The sequence below is a fragment of the Condylura cristata genome, unplaced genomic scaffold (assembly GCF_000260355.1).
Source record: "Condylura cristata isolate star-nosed mole 26May11 unplaced genomic scaffold, ConCri1.0 scaffold00031, whole genome shotgun sequence".
In the NCBI taxonomy this organism is placed as follows: domain Eukaryota; kingdom Metazoa; phylum Chordata; class Mammalia; order Eulipotyphla; family Talpidae; genus Condylura; species Condylura cristata.
The window spans coordinates 24,856,194-24,878,289 of NW_004567132.1; the positions used below are offsets into that span (position 1 = coordinate 24,856,194).

General features: G+C 42.8%; 2 protein-coding genes across 3 annotated transcripts in view; one reads left to right on the plus strand and one right to left on the minus strand.

The window, feature by feature from the left end:
- Positions 1-18,678, minus strand: part of POLR1A (polymerase (RNA) I polypeptide A, 194kDa) — a 52,237-nt gene extending 33,559 nt beyond the window's left edge. The window contains exons 1-12 of one of the 2 annotated variants that reach the window (XM_012731577.1): positions 18,528-18,678; positions 15,305-15,509; positions 13,858-14,007; positions 11,443-11,550; positions 10,471-10,556; positions 10,252-10,355; positions 7,485-7,577; positions 6,309-6,414; positions 5,723-5,885; positions 2,754-2,924; positions 2,504-2,626; positions 495-725 (exon numbers count right to left, since the gene is read on the minus strand). In XM_012731577.1, the coding sequence (XP_012587031.1) occupies positions 495-725; positions 2,504-2,626; positions 2,754-2,924; positions 5,723-5,885; positions 6,309-6,414; positions 7,485-7,577; positions 10,252-10,355; positions 10,471-10,556; positions 11,443-11,550; positions 13,858-14,007; positions 15,305-15,509; positions 18,528-18,604 (1,617 nt within the window). In that variant the 5' untranslated portion in view covers positions 18,605-18,678. The remainder of the gene's footprint in view (positions 1-494; positions 726-2,503; positions 2,627-2,753; positions 2,925-5,722; positions 5,886-6,308; positions 6,415-7,484; positions 7,578-10,251; positions 10,356-10,470; positions 10,557-11,442; positions 11,551-13,857; positions 14,008-15,304; positions 15,510-18,527) is intronic. The other variant, XM_012731578.1, reaches the window with a different exon arrangement.
- Positions 18,679-19,055: 377 nt separating this feature from the next.
- Positions 19,056-22,096, plus strand: part of PTCD3 (pentatricopeptide repeat domain 3) — a 30,483-nt gene continuing 27,442 nt past the window's right edge. Inside the window, exons 1-3 of the mRNA XM_004691600.2 lie at positions 19,056-19,183; positions 21,209-21,261; positions 21,366-21,402. Coding sequence (XP_004691657.1) covers positions 19,080-19,183; positions 21,209-21,261; positions 21,366-21,402 — 194 coding nt within the window. The 5' untranslated portion in view covers positions 19,056-19,079. The remainder of the gene's footprint in view (positions 19,184-21,208; positions 21,262-21,365; positions 21,403-22,096) is intronic.

Genomic DNA, 22,096 nt, shown 5'->3' on the forward strand with positions numbered 1-22,096 from the left:
GTTAGTTATCATTGACAATTATCCCATAGGGCAGTTCTCAAACTTTAGCAAACAAAGGAACCCTTAGGAGAGTTTGCTAAAATTCCAGACTCCTGGGCCCCATTCCCAGAGATAACTTTATTAGTAGGGAGAGAGCATAAATGTGCATTTTCCACAAGCCTGGGATGCTGCTGTTGCTGATTTGCGGATCACCCCGAGCAACCCTATTCAAGGGCAGCAACTCCTTCTGCTTGGGGACCACAATGGCGTAGTGAGGAAACTTTCTTGAGCCCCAATGTGCAGTCAGTGCTGTGCCGTCTCTAGGAGTTCCAACTCCAGCTGGGAGGTAAGGAGAGTGCCACAAATCCCTAACAAACACCCACATGTGGGGAACGTCATCCTGAGAAGGCAGGTCTACTCCCACATGGGCACTCCCATGCTGATGGCTGGCAGTCAAGGGGAAGCCAGACAGGAGCTGGCCACAATGGCCCCTGACCAATGTGCTCACTACTCACGATTTTTGTGCCCTGGGGCTTAGGTGCCCCTGTGGCTGGTGTCAGGAGCTGTTTGGCCACTGCTTCCCGCTGGGTTAGGTCCACGGCGCTCAAGGCCGTACGACTGCCATCCTCATTGATAACCATGGAGGCTCCTGGATGTACGTTGGGGCCATTGATGACTGCTTGCCTCAGTTCCTGAACATTCCAGGGAGTAACTGGCTGAGGGTAGGTCAGTTTTGTGGCAAACACCTAGAAACAAGGAGATTCAAAGGGAGCAGAAAAAGTTACATGGAGTCAAAATCTGACAACAGGTGTGACCTTCTCTTCCCCCAAACATGGAGGTTGTACCTTAGCTAAAAAGATCTTTTAGGGATTAAAGCGACATCCTACCTATCTTCTTTAGAGAGCTAGTTTTCCAGATATGGTCCCTTAAAGAAATATTGGGCTCCTTTCCTAGCAGCCTGTCTAAAGAGGGTGCAGTTCACACATGTGAATTTCTTTAGCACATACTAAAACTTCATTATTTCTTCATCTGCCATTAGGAACAGAGCATGAACATTAGCTTTCGAGAGTGGTAAAAATCCCTGCCTTCAAAAACTACCACACGCCCCCTCCAGCCCAGCAAACATCACTAATTGATCATGGTCTCTGCAGTCTTGTGGTACATGAGAAAATGCAGGGCTTCATTTAATGCTAGGCCTGCAACATACTCCAAGAAAAATGAAATTCCTGGCTAAGAGTTTTTGAGTCAATTAGTATTGTAAACCCTAAGACACTTCAAAATGCACACAACTATGTCAGGGATTCTGAGAAAACCTGCCTAAGTGCCTTACTGAACTCTGTCCAAGGTTCTGTTAAGAGGCCTCCCCTGCCACTTACCCTGCACCCTTTCCCCTGGCCTGCCCTACTTTAGCCAATGCACTGGTCACTGACTGCCCTGAGATCCAAGCAAATTGGCTCTGAGGGTTGGGCAGGTTGAGCAGAGGGGCAACTTCAGACTCTCCTCAGAGGACAAGTCACTGCCAGATGAACCAAGATCTAAGAGAAGCCTGGCAACTTTGAAGGTGGAACAAGGCGGCACTAAAGGTCTCTTCCAAAGCTAGGGACACCCTAGGAACTGGGAGTTCCTAGAGTCAGCCCCACTATCTGTCCAGAGAACAACTGGTCATGGACTCTCCTCCCAAGACTTCTGACTCAGGAATGTCACTTCTGGGCTTCACAATGCGCTTCCTTGCCACACAATTCAGAGGCTTCTGGCTGCAGGTTCCCAGGAGATGATGGGCAAGGACTGAATGCCCTCTTGTATCTTTACACATCACCCCCTTGCCCAGGAAGATTGAGTGTGCCTGAGAGACACAGCAGCCAGACTGCACGAGGCAATCACAACACTTGTGCTCTGCTCATTACCAGGAGTCCCCTGAGGACAGAAATGGCAGTGTGTAAGGAAATGAGATTTTCTACGGAGAGAATTAAACCATCTTCACATTACTGACCTCAAGGAGGAAGCCTATTAAAGTCATACTGCTAACAAGCACCACATTTTGAACTGGTGGGGATGTGAGAAAAGAAGGCTGGCTCCCCAAGGAAACACTAGTGGTTGGAAGGGCCAAACCTCCTCCCCACAGGGCTGGGAGGATGGATGATAAGCACAAGCCTTTCTCCTAGGGTTCTTGCTCCTCCCTGGCAAACAAAGGTACACGTCCTTGCGTTCAAGTCAAGATACAAACATGAGATAGAGCTCCCCTCTTCTTTTGCCCTCTTCAATTTGACTAAGCTAGTCTTAGCTTTTAAGCCAGGCCTGCAGGGAGGAAAGTAGAGGGCGGGGTTGTAGGATATCCAAAAGACCTGTTAAGCCGTGAAACCAATACTATCACAGCCTAACGTCCCCTCCAAATGGCTTGTCCAAAAGACGGCAACTGTGCCCACCCCACTAAAGCTACCACAATCTCTGCATACTGTTTCCCCAGACCTTCTAGACATTTCCATCTGCCACCCAACAGTAGCAAATGAGGGTCCTCTGCACAAACCATGGGAATTCCAATTTCATTGGTGTTGATGTACATGTCCGGGCAGATGACCGAGCGGGCGGCATAGTCAACTCGCTTTCCCATCATGTGCTTTCGGAACAAGCCTTCCTTCTTTTCAAGGATCTTTATGGGGAGAAAACGTCCACAGAAAGCATTAAAAAAAAAATGTACGCTGATTATTTTCTGATTTCAATATCAATGTTTACTATTTAACCCACTGCTCACCTGTCGAAGGGCACCCACTGCTCACCTGTCTAATGCCAGGGAACTTTTCCATCATTAATTTGTCCATCTCACTATCAAACACAATATTGACATGACTCTGAAGGCGAATCCAAATGTTATACAGTTTGTCTGTGAGTGACTGGCCTGGAAGCATACTCAAAAAGGATCGGTCTATAGCAATCGAAGAGTCTTTTTCCTGGCAAGACACAATGAAGAAAGCAGGCATGACGGAAACAACCTCTAAGAGGCCAGGTTTGGTTTTACTTTTGTTTCTTAACCCAGATTTGACAAATGATGAGCTCTGGAGCTTGCCTTTATGTCCCCTAAGCCCAAAGATCAGTGGCAAAAGTGCTAATAGGTCAATCTTATCAGTGTATACCAACGAAACATCAGTTCTATTATTGCGTATTCACTAGTAGTAAAATAAAAAACCTGTAAGCAGATTCTTTCCTTTTTTAAAAAACACTATTAACTCAGAGGTTCTATAAATCAAGAACATAGGCACAATGTAACTGGCTCTCTGCTTCCGTGTGATTAGGAGTGTGTCAGGGTTAGGGTGCCCTCTGAAGGTCTGAATAGGGAAGGGCCCACTTCGAGGCTGACATGGCTGTTGGCAGGACTCAGCTCCTTCAGGGCTACCCGACTGTGGGCCTCTGTTCCTAGCTGGCTGTTGCCCAGAGGCCACCTTCAATTAGTTCTCCAACCTGGGAGCTTGTTTCACCAAAATGTGAAAAGCAGAGAAAGTAATGGCTGAGTCTCTAACAGACTCCTTTCTTCAGGCAACTGCTAAAGTCACTTGATGTTTAATTTTTAAGGCAACCCTACAAATTCTTCCCACATCAATATTCTTTTTATGAAGCTCTATTATCCCACCAGATAACTGATTCTCATATGGTTTCAACTTTATGGTTTTGGGGAAACATGCTGCAAGCAGTTATAAAAATCCAAGTGGAAAAATTTTGTAAAATCCTGCATTATGATTTTCTTCATCACGAATTGAGATGCATGTCCTCAGCTGAGACAATGTTAAGGTACTGGCTGGTCTCCAAGCCCCACCACAATGTTTAAGATTAATACTAACATTTCTGTCCTGAATATTCCTGCCTTTAACCCTACCTCTTCTTCTTTTCCCTCTACCTGCCGAGGAGATAGGCCTGAAGATTTGAAGTGGCCTTAGAGCACCACCTACTGACACACTCGGGTCACCTGTTGGTCCCAATCAGCTCAGTGTTTAGCAGGAGACAAGACACATGACCCCAGGTGAGGCTCAGATGAGAGAAAAAAACCTACCTAGCAGTGTGTTAGGGGAGAGAAAGGAAAAGGCAGTTAAATGAAAATGCAATGGAGCCCATTTGTGAAGTGGGGTTGGCCTCAACCCTGAGCAGTAGGGATTCCTCTTTAGCTACAGGGAGGAGACAGACAAATTTCTGCGCTGGCTGAAAGAGACTCACAGGGAGACATGAGCACTGCACAATGACAGAGTCCTATGAGCCCAAGTCAATGCCCATACCTGGCTCAAGGCCACACAATCACTTGTGAAATAAACAAGACAGCCACATTCATTCCCAGGATCTAGAATAACGCCTGCCCTAGGCCAGGCACTCATGATTTGTCTGGGCTACCATGGAATGAAATGTAGGGAGTAAATGAGAAAAGATAAAAACAAGTCCTGTTAATTAGACAGCAAAAGGGCACCATGACCGCAGGTAAGGACCTTAAGAATCAGAGACAATACTGTTTATTTTTGTAACTCAGTTTTTGGCCTTTGTTTTATTATTTTTTCCCCTTAAAATGTTGTCCTATTTTCAAGGGACATCAAAATAAAATTTTAGTCTTGGTCACTATACCTGGTTAGTTATCCTAAGGCCTTTTTCCCCCCAAAACTGGACTAGCACTTGCAGATGTTTTTCTTAACAAGGTTTTTTTTTTTTTTTAAAGATTTATTTATTTATATAGAACTGGGGTACAGGCCAGAGATGTGGAGGGTGAGAGGATTCACCAGGAACAGAGTGGGGAGCAGAACAGGCAGATCGACGAAGTACGGGCGGGTCAGGAGAGGTCGGGTCAGGAGAGGTCTGCCACGCCATGTGGTCACCTCCAGGGCAGGCGGGGGTCGAACTCATGAGAAAGTGGCTTAAGCTTCTTAGTGCAGTGCTTTAACCCGCTGCGCCACCAGGGAGGGCCTTTAACAAGGATTTTTAAGGCACACCTGTACTGGCAGATCAAAAAACCTAAGCAAAACCAAACCAAACCAAACTCCCAAGTGGAAAAGCTGGGTAACCCAGAGCAAAGGGCCCAGGAGTATCAGTGGTGCCAACCAGTGATGGCCTGGTCAAAACCAAACTGTCCCAGCAGCTGGCAGGGAGCAGGAGAATCTACTGAAGACTGACACAGGCCTTCTTAAGTGCATTCAAAGAGCATTTTAAGAGTTAGGAAAGACCTCAGTGATTATCAGCAAACTTTCAGAGTGCCTGATTCATCTTTATACTCACTGAAAACCTGGTACAATGAAGAGGTTCAAGAAATGTTTGCTGAAAGGGGAAAACTGAATTCAACTCTTACCATTTGATGAAGAGAATGGTGAGGCCCTAATGCTGACAGTCCCATTCTGGGAAATTCCTGGAATTTACAATTACCTTCATCACCCCAATCCCGGAGACTTAAATGAGCCAACAGCAAAGGTCCAGTACTATAAGCCAGAGACAATCTTAAGAGCTCAAGGGAAGCAGACTGTTACCTCCCAAGATGCCAATAAGTACACGTTTTATGGTGGAGATGAGTCAGCGAAATTATAGCAGCTCAACCAAGATCACCCCAACATGGTCATCAGTCTTCCCAGGCTTCTCCCTAGTCTTACCTGTGTTCCTCCCAACCAACACAGAGCTATGCAGAATTCCCAGCCAGCATCTCCCAGCACCCACAGTCCTGCTCTTTCAACATGCAGTTAGAACTAAGCGTGCACACTAAGGAGACCAGTCGCATGGTAGTCCTGACCTCATCTGTGGCATAAGCCGACACCTCACATGGCAGCTCCTGTTCTTGGGCCATCAATGCCAAAAGCTTTCGGATCAGAACTATGTCCTTCATGACGGCCTGCAAGTTCACGGTCTGGCCGTTGGTAAACATCTGGTCCCCCAGGCGATTGACAGGGCGATACCTGCAGGGAGACACAGCATCGGGGAATGTTTAGCAAGGGAGAAGGGTCATGCTCTTCAGTCGCTCACCTATCCCCACGACAAGCAACTTCCATATCACCATACTCAAAGAAAAACGCCACTAGCTACCCCACCTACTGACACTCTCAGGTCACCTGTTGGTCCCACTCAGCTCAGTATTTAGCAGGAGACAGACACATGGTCCCATGTCCCCAGATGAGGCTCAGAAGAGAGAAGACGCCTACCTAGCAGTGTTAGGGGAAAGAAAGGACACAGAGGAGACTCTCCCACAACCTGAATCCTGGCAACACTACTGCTGCTGTACTTCTCAGTGCCCTTGACCCTTCCCATCTCTTCAAGTGGTCACTATTCAAATACTCAATAAACCTTTTCCAGGTGGAATAAAGTCAATTAAAGGGCATTACCGTGAGGGTGGCACTACCAAGAAATCCAGAAAAAACATAGTGGGATTAAATCCAGACTCCATGCCAACTTCTGTCAGTCCCGAAAACAGATAATTCAGAAAGAATCCTGTGTATGAAATAAACCAAAAAGATCATTTACATCTACATGGAAGGGTACGCTGGATGAACAGGAAAATTTTAATGAGTGAAATAAAACAATATATGATAATATATACAATAGCATATAGGATAATATATAGAATTACTGCTAAAAATAATTTAAATGAGCAAATCAGCCTCTGGGTGTCAAGCGACTGCACACAGTTGAGATGACAGTTTCAGGATGAGCATTAAGGGACAATAGTGCTGAGTCCAGGAACCGAGATAGGGAGGGATGGGAAACAAAAAGTTTCACTTATTTCTTATTACTTCCTCGACTACTAAATGCTCTCATATACGTCTCTGGGATTTATTTTTACAAATATTTTTTAAAAAAGGACAAGGAAACCAAACCCTAAAAAAAAAGTTTTCTAAAAAGCAAATCAAGAAACCCTGCAGACGCTACCAACAAGGGCTCTTCTATGGAGCAAACTTATGTTTTAAGTTTCTGATAGCCTTTTAAAGTCTTCTATTAACCAGCATTAAATGAGTTACCAATAAACCTTCTAGAAGCATGCCAAACTATAGTGAGGCCCACATGCAGCTGTCATTTAAAACCAGGTTATTGTTACATAACTGTCAAGTTCATGGTTCCAGATAACGATCTTCTCCACTTTGTAATGCATAATGATATTGTATTTTGAGGCTATCTCCAACCTTTGAGTCAATTTCAAGAGACCTGTAGTAGGCTCTCACCAGTGGCCTAGAAGTTAAGGCTCAGTGCTATCACCCCAATGGCCTGAGTTCAATCCCTGGCTAAGCAGCTAACCCACAGATGGCACAGCAGACTTCTCCTGGCAGCTGTTCTCAGTGTATTCAGCACATCTGCACTGTACTTCAAATCCACCTGTTCTACTTCTAACTCTTTTTCTGGTGAATTCTTCTAGCCCCTTTTTCCCCCCACCTCTGGCCTACACCTACACCCCAGTATGCAAAAATTAAAAAAGAGAGAGCTATAATATGTGCAACTCTGAAAAATTAAAAAGGCAGGTAAAGTCAGGAGAAGAAACAGGGCTACTCTTTGGGCTGAAACAGCACCTTCATTCTTCCAAAGGGCAATGAGATGTTCCTGGGCACTGCTGGGTGTGAGGTATCCTCGTTTTCCCATCTGAGCATCCTCAATCCCTGGAGCTGAGGAGAATCACACAGTAAGACATTAACAAGACTTCAACTTAGTGACAAAAATCAGCCTTTAAACATATTCTCAGCTCTGGGTTCATTTTCTACCCAATCAAATTTGTAAAGCATTTTTTGAAAACAATAAAATACTGTATAAAACCTAAAAAAAGTAAAAAATAGAGAAGAAAAAACTATTCATCATTCCACTACAGTATCACTATTATCACTTTTATATATTCCATTCACTGGTTTACTCAGTTTTAAACTTGGTTTATTTTATATTCTATTCTGCTCACATAGTGTCATCTTGTGAGCACTCCTGCTGCTGCCACAGAGTTTACGCCTAACCATCATTTTAGTAGTTGCATGACATTCCATGAAGACTACTACTAGACTATTACACAACACCCTGAGTACGTTTAATTCTTGGGATGTCAGAGAAGTGCAAATGCTAGGTCAAAAGTCTCAAACATTAAAAATTTTGGCCCCCAATAAAAGCAAAGCATTTCAACCAGTTAATGTCACTGAAAGCAGTATGGGGTGCAGTGAAGAGCAGTTCTGACCGGTGGGGATAACCAGCATTAGAAACTACGTGTGGCTGGTGGGAAAACAACAGAATTGTTACCCTGAAGAACTTTGTTGGCATCTCTGGAACCACCTTCTGAGTTTTCTTTCCTAGCAGTTTGATGAGCAGTTAAATATGACAGTGGCCCCCAGTTCATCCTAGCAGTTGCCAGGACACAAGTGTCCCCTCACCCCCTTGCCATTTAGTCACTGTGAAGGAAACTGGAATTGGTCAGTCTCAGGACTTGAGTCAGAAGAGAACTGCAGGTTGCCTCTTCCTTACATGAGCTACATCCCTTCTATTGCAAAATGCAATCTGCCTGACTGGGGCTCTAGAGCATCTCTAATGTGGGTTTAATTCAGCTGTAAAGACATGTAAAGAAAAAGAATTTGAGAGGTCAAGTAACCTGAGAAAGATTGAATCACAATGGTTAGAGTGCTGGCTGTTAAGAATTCTCCTTTGAAAAAGCTATTGTACATTATGGGGATTGTGGGCCCACTTGAACATATGCAGCCTTTTACAAGCTTAAGGGGCTCCTTTCGGGATCACCCGTGTGTGGGACCACTGAGGTTTAAGGAACATGGCGAGACCTGCGCTCAGAACACTCATCTGCTTCCATCTGACCTGACCCTAGAGTTAAGTGATCTGAGTCACCTGCAGCCTCCTCTAAGAGCAGAGGTCATGGCCTAGTTTCCACCTTGGACCCATACTCAGTCACAGATATGGTCCTCGGCAGGAAGCCAAGTGCTCAACAAGTAAATGTTAAATACCAAAAACTGGAATCACCAAGACTACTATCAATATATTGGTAACACGCATCTAATGCACAGACTTCTGGTTGGCATTATATTTTCATAGCTACAGTGAAAACTCATTTCAAAGAATGGATTTTGCAAAGGGATTGAAAGGGTAACTGTTAGTCATTAGCTCCAAAGAATTAATTATCTTCTGGAATTTTACATTTTTTCTTAAATCGATGAATGTTTTCTAAGATACTATTTAAGGGCTATCGTTGCAATTCTCAAACCTGAAAATAATTTCAGGGTCAGTTATAAGAAAGAGTAATCACCCTTTTGTTAGTTAGCTGTCAACCATTAAACAAGCTTTCTAAATGCAGTGTTGTATCCTAAGTAGAATCCTAGAATATAAGAAAGACATTACTGGCAAAACTAGTAAAATTCAAATAAGGTAGATCAGCTAATGATACTGTGCTAATTTCCTAGTTTTGACAAACGCACCACAGTGACCTAAGATATTTTATTAAGCAAACTGAATAAAGAGTACCTAGACTCTACTATTATCTGTTTTATCTTTTTAATACTTTCATCTATAATAAAAGGCTTATTAAAAAAAGAAACACAGAGATTTGCTACTATTATGATCTAGCGTTTTGTGTCCCCTCTGACTTCATATACTGAAATCCTAGCCCCCAAAATGATAGCACTGGAAGAGAAGGCACAGTGATTAGGGAGGTGATTAGGTCATGAGGGCAAAACTCTCATGATTGGGACTGCTGTCCTTATAAAAAGATCCAGAGAGCTCCCCCTGGCCCCTTCAGACCAGGTGAGTTACAGGGAATATATAGCCAACAGGAGGAATCCAGCCCTGAATAGACAACAAACCTATTGAGCACCACAATCTTGGGCTTCCAGACTCCAGAACTGTGAGAAATAAATGTTCCTTGTTTATAGTGACTGAATGCCAAACCTTGACAGTGCCGTTGATGTAAAAGCTAGACTATACATCTCCAGGATGACAACTTATTTACCTGCCCATCCCATATACTTGAGCCTAGAATAAGGTTTAATAACAACAAGCAATGAACAATCTTCCAGGAAAAAGTCACCTCAGGCAAAGAGGCATCTCAATCAGAACTGCCTTAGAATGTAGCTTGGTCTGTCTGTTCTGCTGCATGAGGCCAGTCCTGAACACTCACCAGGATCCCTCCCTCCAGCACTCAAGAGACTTCAACACTAGGACAGTGTCGCCGCTGGCCCATCACAAAGAAACAGCTAAAGAAAGATGTAACACAGAGGCCTGGGTTCTCCCAGCGTTTGGGATACACCTGAGGGTTGTACATTCAAAACATGGCTGAGACCACCCAAGGTCCAGGCTGCTTACCCACAGGCTCTGTGCCTTTCTGGTCAGCTTTTCTATGCACCATGGCTGGGTATGTGATTGTCAGTTTGCTGTTGTGCTCCTTTCGGACAATAGATCTCCCAGTCCTAGACATGCGGATGGTTGTGATTGAAGAGAGAAAAGCCAACAAGACGTTTAACAACTGTGACCGACCAGCCAGATACTTGTCACCTGGAGGGGAAAGCCAGCAGCAGTACTCACTTGCACTGGGGACATCGCTTGGCAGACATATGTGCCTTCCAGAAGGTAGTAATGAGCTTGCTTCTACTCTCACAGACATTTTTCACCTGTAAGAAAGATCTGTGAACCTTGGAGTGCCACTTGGAAAAGAATCCAGTATGAATTCATTTGTGGGTTTTCACCTTTTTGGAAAAACCTCAAGAAGCCACCTTGCTTTGTTAAACAAAATTTCCTACAGAACCCTATATAGCCAAGCTCTGCCAATTACTGAGTGCCTTCTTCACAAGTTTAGAGTCCTCATTCATAATATGGGAAGAACCATTGTACAGAGCTGCTTCTAAAATTTAGATAGTGAATGCGGTGGGGAGTTTGGAACAAAGTATTCAATAAAGGCTAGTTATCTTAGATTAAAACAAACCTCTCCGAATGTAGCTGGTGAGCCCTCCCAGCTGCCTCCCTCAGAAACACCTCAGGGGGCTAGGAAAGGCACATCAATCCATAAGTTTCCTGAGTTTGGCTGTAAATAAGACACATATGGGAGATTTTGTAACCATCACTTGGGCCCTATCCCACACCAGTTAAATTACAATCTCTGGTGTGAAACTTGACACTGTTGGTTACCTATACCATTCATTATTCGTCCACTGAGCAAACACTTACACAGGGTGATGGGCATGAGAAGGCAACAGTGGTTTATAGTGTTGAGAAGAGAAAGAAGAAAAGGACATGGGCCCATTCTCAAGTGAGACTGTATGCCACACCTTGCTGGATGCTGGACTGAAATCACCTATTTTCATTTAACACTCTCATGGGTCCTAAAGATCAGGAAACAGACTCAGGGTCAAATAAGTAGCATGTGAGGCCAGACGTCTTATAAGAGGCAGAAGAGGGAGTCAAACCCAGGTGTACCGCGGGAACGCACAAATGACAGTACAGAGAAAACTGGTGAGCTGCTAAGTCACAGAGTTCCAAAAATGAGACAGGATAACTCACGTGTGCACCATGGGATCCTAGGAGATTGTTCTGTAAAATTTTGTTTGTGTATTGTTCTAACTCTTCCTGAATTTCAAAGCCAGTGGGATCGGCATTTTCTTCTAGAAACTGAAAAACAAGAAAACCCTATTGCTGCAGTAAACTGAGTGCATGATTTAGCAAGGAGCCTGTGCCAACCTCTCCAAATAGGGAGAGTTTTACTTGAAGGAAGAAAAAGAAATCTCACAGCTGTTGTGTTAACTTTCAAATCACTATTAAAAAATCTAATGAGAGACTATCCTGCTTTGATAATGGCGGGCTAGATTATTCTTATCAAATCTAAAACCAGAAAAGACCCAAAATCTGATAAAATGTTTAAAATTAAAATATTTTTCTAAACCTCTGAAGAACTCACAGGTCAGTGAGGAATAGGCAGGCGAATCTAAAGGGAAACCAGACCCCAGGCCAAGCCGCTCGAGGCTGGGAAGGCTCCAGTGCGGCACAGCTGCAGACCAGCCCTGTCTGCAGTCAGGCCCTGTGGGGAAGATACTGACAGGCTTTCAGAATGAGGCCTGGAGCTGTGTCACATGGCAGCCCCGGCCTTGTGGGCAGTTTCCACTTCAGTAATTCTGAAATTTTCTTTTCATTTTGAAGGTCTCTAGTGATGACAGGGACAGAAAACAAAACCTACAGGTGGCATGAAGACAGGAATCTCACAGGCTCCCTTCCCTCCAATCACAACACATAACTACAGGAAGCTGGGAACCTCTAAGAACTACCCCTTGGGGGCCAGACCAGATCTCACACAGACCAAACAGCCCTGCAATCCAGTTGGCCTTAAGCTTTAGCCTAGACTATGATGGTCCAGGCCACTAAGCATGTGGCAGAAACAAGAAGAAACATCTGGATCAAGGTAGCAGCACTCTTTGCGTCAATTATTCCTACCAAATTTTTTTACACTGAATGATAAACTGCCAAAAAATAAGCACACAAGGACAGGGGGAAGAGGAGTTTCTGTGGATATGGATATTACCTTGACATTGAAGGTGACTATATGGGTTCTGGTTACTTTGTAACTATTATTTGATAAAATGGTTCAATTAATACATTTCTGTGTGTATTTTACAAAAAGATTGCTTAAGGCAGTAGGCATCACAAATTTTCTGTCAATAAATTTGAAACTTTAGATAAAATGAACAAATTCCCAGAAAAATATAACCTATTTTGAGTACATGTTTTAAGGAAATCCTGCTTTCTCTCTCTTTTGGACAAATCTGATCTTGGGTTAACTTTTTAGCTCTGTTCCCTGAACTTAATAAAATGGAAATCTCAATTCTGTTAGCAGACAGAGCTGATGTAAAAATGACTTTGATAGGTTATACTGCATCTGAAATAGAATGTCAACAAATTAATTATAAAGACCTAATGAGAAACCACAACTTGAACTTTTATGATGATACCTAGGTGTGTCCTTGAAGATTTCTGGAAACTGGGTCCATAAAACGGTCACAAAAGTTCTGACTCCTATTGGGGGCGGAAGGCTTCTAAGGCCAAAGTGGCTACTATATTTACTGGGGCGAGCTCACTCTTTCAGGTCAACTTGTGAACCCCTTCCTCACCCTATTTGCGCTCTGACATCTCAAGCTGGGGAACCAGCACATGTACCTTCACCTGACCTGGCTACCAACATTCTCATGCTGAGCCTTTATCCTTAAGCAATTATCTCCCTTACCTTACCTGAGCTCTGACACTGCATGGGCAGCCCCCCAACAGGGACGCTCTTCCCTTGAATGCTTTACCCCTCTTGTCTGGGCTCTTACAACCCACATGTGGCAACACCTCTGTGTAGAATCGTATGTGCTCTGTTTAGCTAAGCTCCTTAAAACTGAATGATTCAGGGAAGGGAAGGCAAAAGGTTTTCTTTTGAACCAAGAAAAAAAAAATAAGGATGCCTGGATGCTTCTAGCCCTTCAGCATAGTAGATTCTAATATGAAAATAAAGTGTTAAGACAGAAAGACAAAACTATTATTGTTTACAGTTAAGACTGTCGAAAATGTAAAACAATCTAAATATCAGGACACTTTTGCTAGGTGTTTCATACAAAAAACAATACACAAAGATCAGTAATATTTTGCTCTATAAATACAAAATAAATGAACTATATTAACAAAACATTTCTAAAACCCAGAAGCTTAGGTGATTATTAATCACACACAAAAATATCTTTTTATGGTAGAGAGATGGTGGTCACACCTTACCCAAGTAATGAAATGCAGTAAGATCAAGAGTGGGCTACCCACACAGCTAATGCCTGGTAAAATGATGCCTATCTAATGCCATGTATATTGTATTCTTACCAAAATATGAATATTATGAGGAAATAATCAGACAAATCCTCTAACACAACTAGTTTTAAGTTATCTCTAGCCACCTACCCTATTCAGAATTCTCTCCAGCTCGTAGACTGCTTGCAGTGCCCCAACTTCCAGAACTTTCAGCTGGCAGACTAAGAGGTGAATCACAGCCCGGGGGCAAGTCAACATGTGACAGTTTAAACAGGAGCCCCTAAGCAGTAGGTAAAGTTTCTGAAGAGAGGGAATAAAAAGAAACAAGACATCAGGCAGACACACAACAATCAAAGTGATTTTTAAGGCACTTAAAATTTATTTTAATGTAGTCAGCTTCTTTAAGATTCCCACTTCATCCTTTATAACTAGAAAGGCCTACTGGACCCAAATAACTAGATAATTATTCCTCTACATATTTTCTTATGGTTTCATTTTAATCCTTAAAATCTGAAATTTATTTTGGGTCCAAGATGGGGAGCAACATTTACTTAACTGTGTTCTAAATATTAAATTTAGTATTTACTTAAATCATTAAAATATGAGCCTAAACACTTTATAAAGTATTTAGCTAAATATTAAACTTAAGAATTTATTTTGTAACAGAGACAATTCTTTTCCCTTAATATGATTAACAGACAAAAATCAAGTCAATGTACCCTATCATTTCTTATCTTAAAACAAAACTCAGAGTCTTGTTAACTGATATAAAAAGCTGAAAATGATCAAGTAAATCTCTAAAAACTGGAGCTTCATTTTTTTCTTTAAAAATTTTTTTTCGGCCCTCCCTGGTGGCGCAGCGGGTTAAAGCACAGCACTGAGAATCTGAAGCCACTTCCGCATGAGTTCGATTCCCGTCTGCCGCCTGCCCCGGAGGAGACCACATGGCGAGCCAGACCTCTCCTGACCCGCCCGCTGCTCCCCTCAGCAGTGTACTTCGTCAATCTGCCTGTTCTGCTCCCCACTCTGTCTCTGGTGAAGCCTCTCACCGTCCCTGAGCCTCTGGCCTGTACCCCAGTTCTGTATGAGTAAATAAATAAATCTTTAAAAAAAAAAAATTTTTTTTTCCCTTTTTTTTTAAAAATTGAGGTGTGGAGCTTCATTTTAAGCTCATTGCTGGGCCTTCTGCAACTCTGTTCTTCCTGCCACCACACTTGAGCATATAAACCAACCCAAAAGCTCAGGGTGGTTTAGAGAAATCTAATAGTCCCTCTATTGCCAGGAAGGGTCACCTGGACTTCTGAAGGACATGATGTCCCTGAAACAAAGAGCAGGGATGCATCCCCCTCAACTATCCGTGAGAACAGAATCAAGTGATGGCTCTTTCTCAAATGGAACCAAACTGATATTTACTTAGCGATAACAGTCAAGCTGATGTATTAAAATTGGCTCCTCGAGGTTTAAAATCTCATGGTAAAGAGTACTTTAACTCAAAGTGTCCAGAGCGAACCTCCTCAGATACCACCTGTCATGAGAGGGGTGGCACTCACAAATCCCACCAGCACCCCTGAGACCTTCGCATGAGGGGAGAACATACATCAAAGAGGAGAGGGTTGTACACTGTCAGTGGGAGCTCAATGTGGCCCAGGTGCCCCGAGCAATTGTTGAAGTCCTGCACGCAGGTGGCGCACACTTCTTTGGAATCTGCAGGGCCTAACGCCAAATCATAAAGGCCATTCACTGATGGGTTCCCGAGGCTGTCCAGGTACCGAGGATTTGTAATGGCTTTAACACTTAGTTTCCTAAAAAGACAAAGAAGAACATGGGTTACCCAACATCTCAAATGTTTCCTCTTCAGTGTTTGCAAAACTATTGTCAAGTGATAATTTAATGTCTATTTCTTCAGACACATGGATAGCTTCAAAGGATAGAACCTGTATCTGCCTTGTGAACCTCCACTGCTCAGTACTTAGCACAAAGCCTGCTCACAGCTATTACTCAAGAAATACATCTAAATGACTAAGAGCAACAAAATCTTTAAAGAAATAGATTCAGTGCAAACCTTGCACATTGAAAACCTATTTATTAAAAAAGTTAAGTAACACCACTTAAGTGCTCTAAAAATAGCATTTAGTCTTGACTTCTGAGATAGGCATCACTATCTGTAATCTTCAGAGGAGGAAACAGGCTCACAGCAATTGGGTAGATGTAATCCAAGTAACAGATGGAATGGGGATAGGGAGAGCAGGAAATAGACCACACTAACTGGCCAATATTGACATGCTGGTCAATAAAGAGGATTTCAACCAATGACCCCTGACTGTAGGAATAACAAATTAAGGAAAACTGAATACAAATTTGCAAACTTTGAAATAAAGAAATAAAAGCTGCTTTACCATTGGAGTTTATGCTTGGACATAAACTTTCCTCTCACTAAAATTATATTCATGTCATGTTTGCTTTTGAAACTTTGTTTTGATTTAGAAAATAAAAATAAATACAAAGAACCCATTCAAACCCCAAAACCTAAGGAAAACCAATATACAACATTCACAGACCTTTTCCTACAGGTAAATTTTCAAAAATGGTAACTGGGATCATTTTGTATTTCTCATTTGTTTTTCATTTAGCGTAAAAAAATGTAACTGGGATCACTTTGTATTCCTTATTTGCTCATTTTTATCTAGCATCACTGAGTGTATTTGTCATAAAAGTTCCTTGGAAACATGATTCTTAACTGTGTCAAAAATATTTCATTATATGGCATTATATTGCAGCTCACAGAAAGAACATGGCTTTGGGGTGAGAAGGATCAGAGCTTTAAATCTGTTCTCAACTAAGAGAAAGTTCAGGGAAATGGGTTTTCCAGAACATTAGAAAGCTGAAAGTATGATCCTACTTAGAAACACGGGGCACTGATTCCACACACCTGCACAAATCACCTGAGGACCTACTGGTATAGTCTCAATAGAAAATGGTACGGACAGTCCCTAAAAAAGTAAAAATGGGAATGCCACATGATCCAGCAATATCAACGCTAGGTATATATTCAAAGAATCTGAAAACACCAATAAAAAAAGATTTATGTATTCCTACATTCATAGAAGTATTACTCACAAAAGCCATATATACAACATGCCCAATAATAGACAACTGGATAAAGAAATAATGGAATATATACTTAAATTGTGGACTGTATATCCATTTTTAAAAAAGATTTATTTTTGCATACAGAACTGGGGTACAAGCCAGAGGTGCAGGGGCAGTGAGAGGATTCACCAGAGACAGAGTGGGGAGCAGAACAGGCAGACCAATGAAGTACATGGCTGACAGGAGCAGTAGGTGGGTCAGGAAAGGTGTGTGGTGCCATGTGGGTCAGCTCCTGGGCTGGGGATCAAACTCGTATTGATGAAGCTGCAGCTAGCTTGCAGTGCTGCATCCTAACCTGTTGTGCTACCAGGGAGGGTCCTGTATACTCATTTAAAAAAAAAAAAAAGATTTAATTATGCTTACAGGGACTGGGGTACAGGCCAGAGGTGGGGAAGGGTGGGGTGAGTGGTGAAAGAATTCACAAGAGTGGGGAACAGAACAGGTAGTGACTGAAACACATTGCCAAGGGAAGTAGCAGGCTAGACAAGGAGAGGTCTGCTGTGCCATGTGGGTTAGCTCCCTGGCCTGAGATTGAACTAGTGTCACAGTAGTTGTGTCTAGCTTTTTAGTGCTGTGGTTTAACCCACTGTGCTTCCAGGGAGGGCCCCTATACTCATTATTAAGAACAACAAAACAGTGCCTTCTGGGACAGAATGATGGATCTTGTAGTGGTTATGCTAAGTGAACTAAGCCACATAAAGACAGACAGCTAGATGGTTTCATTCACTCCTGGAAATTACAGAACCAAACAAACTGACAAAGAGTAAAAAAAAATTTTAGACTCTCAGAATTATACTGATGCAATAGGGTGGGTGGGTAAGAAAGGAGGAGATGGGGGAAGACAGGGGATAGGATAAAGGCAATGGCAAAAGATAAGTGAAGCATGTGCACATAGGGAGACATGAAGTTGTACTCCCCAAATCATAAAATTACGTGAATGAATGATACATAAAAGTAGTATAATTAACAGAACCTCGAAGAACAACAAGATTTAAGGAAAAGAGCAATCAATTAAGAAGCCTGCCATGAATTAGATGGGTGACGAATCTAACGGATCTTGTTCACCAACGGGTCACTAATGCCTCGCCTAGTGCCTCACAAAAACTATATGATTAATAAATATTTGTCGTCTGATAAAATGATTACGAGAGAGTACTTGTCATAGAAACAGAACCCCAAAAGTGTAACGTCATGGAAGAGAATGAAGTTTTGACGGTGTAGTCAAGATGGTCAAAAGCTACGGTGATCAAAATGACTGATTTAATAATCAGGGGGAAAATATCGGGGGTGCTAGCAAGAGAAAAGCTATCCTCTGAATCGAGTCTGGAAGGATAACCATTTTCAGGACAAGAGGAGACAGTGCTCTTCAACATCATGTGGAGAGACATCATAGTATCTCCACAAACCGGTTAATTTACGAGGAGGCGGGCGGGCGATAACGCGGCAGTCCGGGAGCCCCATCCTTCCGAGCGCACCCTCCTCCGACCGTACCCCGCCGGTCCCGGGCAGCGCACGCCAGCCCTCGACGTTCCCGGAACTACGAGTCCCAGCAGGCCACACGCTCCACAATCATGGACCGGGAAGACAAACCGGGCGTAAGGCCTTTCGGGACCAGTAGTTCACGGCGCGGACTCAAGCCACGCTCACGTTGCTTCCCACCGACTCCTCACCTGAGCTCTTCGGCCGAGTACATCCCGAAGGAAATGCCTTGCAGCCGCCTCCAGGGCATGTTCTTTGAGCCCAACATCTTGAAGGTCCGTTTTGACTTCTGACAGCCAGAGAAAAATTCTGACGGCCACAGGTGAACGCTTAACTCAGACCGCGGACAGCCGCCACCATGTGACACACAGTGCGCCTGCGCGCGAGGGCCGCTTCCGGAAGGCGATTTACGCGGACGAGCTCACTTTCGCTCTAGGGGGGACGGGCGAGAGTCTCACGACTCGAACTCGCCCTTTCGTTCGGACGACAATAGTATATTTTCAAAGCACTGATAGAAATTGTTTCATAAGAGTTCTTCTGGCAAATTCGGCGTGCTGGACCTTGAGTTTTCGTAGTAGAGTCGTTCTCAGCAGGCATTAGTCACCTCTTTTGGGATTGCTTTTGTTTTATTCCGCCGCAGCCAATAGCCGAGCTCTCCCCGCCCCCTTTTCCGTTCTCCCCGCCCCCGTGACCCCCCGGGTCACCGGCGTGCTCGCCCGACGTGCTGTGCGAAGGAGCCAGAGATGGCGGCGGTGGGGTCTGTGCGCTGGCTGAGGGTCCGCTGCAGACTTTGCCTGCCTCGGACAGGTCGGCGGGCAGGTTTGTGTAGGTGGTCCCCTTGTTACAGGTAGGAGAATGCTTGGGGATCTACTAAGAGGACTCGGAGGTCAATTTAATCGGTCGTATCCTCTTCCCGAGGAATGGAGCCCGGCTGGGTGGCGTGGAATACGCATGCGCGCTGTTTTGACCGCATGCTCTAGGGACCCGGGGCTCGGAGCCCGTCTTTGAAACGGGATTCAGAACCCATCTTTATGAGGAGTTTTATTGGTTGTCTGGCCTACATAGCAATTAGGAGTGTAGTTGAAAGCACAATTGGAGAACGAGAGTCATTTGTTCTTACTCTTATTTAACCGGCTGGGAAGAATGGGGAGAATTCATAAATTTTTCCCAGGGCCTCCCTGGTGAGGCAGGGGTTAGTCTCAGTGCTATCAAGCTGTCACCACCAGCCACTGCGGCATGAGTTGGATCCCTGACCAGGTAGGTGACCCACGTGGCATGGCAGACCCCTCGTCTCGCCTGCTGCTCCCCTCACCAGTATATTTCAGTAGATCTGTCTGTTCTGCTCCCCACCCTGTCTCTGGTGAATCCTCTCACCCCATACCCCAAAGAAATCACACAGCAAAGTGGTAAAGATCAGAAAAAGCCCTATGGATTGCTGTGGTTTTTACAGCGTGGAACGTGTAAAATTCTTAGTCAGTACAAATGGCAGAGTTGCAAAAACATAAAGGCAGTAATTTGTAGTCATAAATGAAGAAAAATCTAATTTTGTATGTAACCATTTTTTTAGTTGGATGATAGATTTCCTCTTCTTTGAAATAACTATCAAACCATTGTGAAAAATGTGCTATGTTTTGTTTATACCTTTTTATGTGCTATCTTCTCTCAATACTACTCAGAAAAGGAAATCCTCCCCTGATACTGCAGAGCATAAATACTGACAATCCCAGTCCTTTTCTCAGTAGTACCCAGTGTTGACCTTGTCTTAACAGTGATAGACTTTAGCATTCACCCACAAGACAACTGTATTCTAATGTCATGAGACTCACATAAAGTGACTTCAAAGAGTTCGTCCCTTTTTTGAATGCACCAGATAAATAGATGTTTTAAAATGATTCCTGAGACCAGATACAAGTAGAGAGAATGTTTTTCTGTTTGGATCACATTTTGACAATTTTCTGATGGTACCGAGACTGTTTAAGAAGGAAATACATTACAAGGTACTAGACACATTATTTGTGTGGTATGTTTACTGTATTTTTTAGTTTTATCAGAACTTTTTAAAACAGTCATATGCCAATGATTTTATATTGTAGATAAATTTAAACGATTCCAAGCTTAAATTTGTACTATACATTTGCTATATTTCTAGTTGATGAAGGATATGATATAAATCACCATGGTGATCTTAACTTAGTAATTCTCAAGGTTATTCTAAGTGGGATAGTCTTATTAGCAATAGGATGTTATCCATATAAAATCAGGTGCTCATTAAATTTTTTCTCTTAATCTCAAAGTGTTTTATATTTGTAAAGTTAAGCGCTTTTATGTTTCAAATAAGCTGCTTAGATTTTCCAAGTGTTATTGAAGATTTCCCCTGATTTTATGTAAGGAGGTAGCCTGATTAAAAAAAAAAGTGGACTGGCCCTCCCTGGTGGCGCAGCGGGTTAAAGCACATCACTAAGAAGCTAAAGCCACTTCCGCATGAGTTCGATTCCCGCCTGACCCGCCCGCTGCTCCCCTCAGCAGTGTACTTCGTCTATCTGCCTGTTCTGCTCCCCACTCTGTCTCTGGTGAATCCTCTCACCCTCCGCATCTCTGGCCTGTACCCCAGTTCCATATGAATAAATAAATAAATCTTAAAAAAAAAAAGTGGACTATACTTTGTTCCTGTCATCATTGTAACCATTTTGTAATGGTATTGAACATGCTAGTGAGGCCATGTCTTCTCAGTATATTGACATGAGTGGTCTAGTCAGTTTGATTTATGGTAATTTCTAAATTTGGGCTCAAAATGCACATAGTGGGAGGTAACAGGAAGTTCACTAATGAATATTAGCTGTAAGATGTTTTTAAATTTTTGTTAATGTTGCAGATTTTATTCTGGAGGGGTAGCTGTCCCAAAGGTTGAAGGAACTGATGTACCAGGTATTTTAAAATTAATTTAAATAATCTATTTTTTATGTCAACACATTGTACTTTTAATAGAATCATCAGAAACTGATTCACTTTTTTTTTTTCCCCCATTTAAGGCATTGAAGAGGTGGTCATTCCAAAAAAGAAAACTTGGTAAGTATTCAGCCAGTGTTCATTCATCAAATGGTTATTATAAGCGAAACATTGATAGGTGAGGAGCAATAAGAGAACATACTTAAGGAAGAGTAGCTGAGGCGAGAAAAGCTTGAGAATTTACAAGAGCGTAAAAAGAGGAAGATGGAGTGTAGTGAATGAATGGGGAAGGAAATTTAAAACTTCTGAACTAAGCTATTTATGGCAAAAAAGACTTATATGAAAATCTTCAAAAGAAGTGGGTGTTTTGTTTAGATTGGTCTCTCAACCATGTAGAACATAAAGTAAATGGTGTAGATTATACAATTCAGCCTTTTTAATTTACTGGGTATATAGCTAAATTAACTGCCTTATTTAGTTTCTACTAAGAACTAAAACCTTCACAAAAGTTTTGTAGTAGTGAAATTGGATGTATTTAAAAGCTCCCCCAAAAGCCGAGTCATTCCTGAGTGTAATCTAAAGGTTCAGGTTCATTTAAAAAAACTAAAAAACAAAACAAAACAAAAAAAACAGGCTAAATCACAAAGGTAATGTATGGTTATTGCCAAAGATTAGGGGGTGGAAGGAGGTTTGAAATATTTTAGCATGTAAAAAGTGAAGAAAGGCCCTCCCTGGTGGCGCAGCGGGTTAAAGCACTGCACTGAGAAGCTTAAGCCACTTCTGCATGAGTTCGATTCCCGCCTGCCCCCGGAGG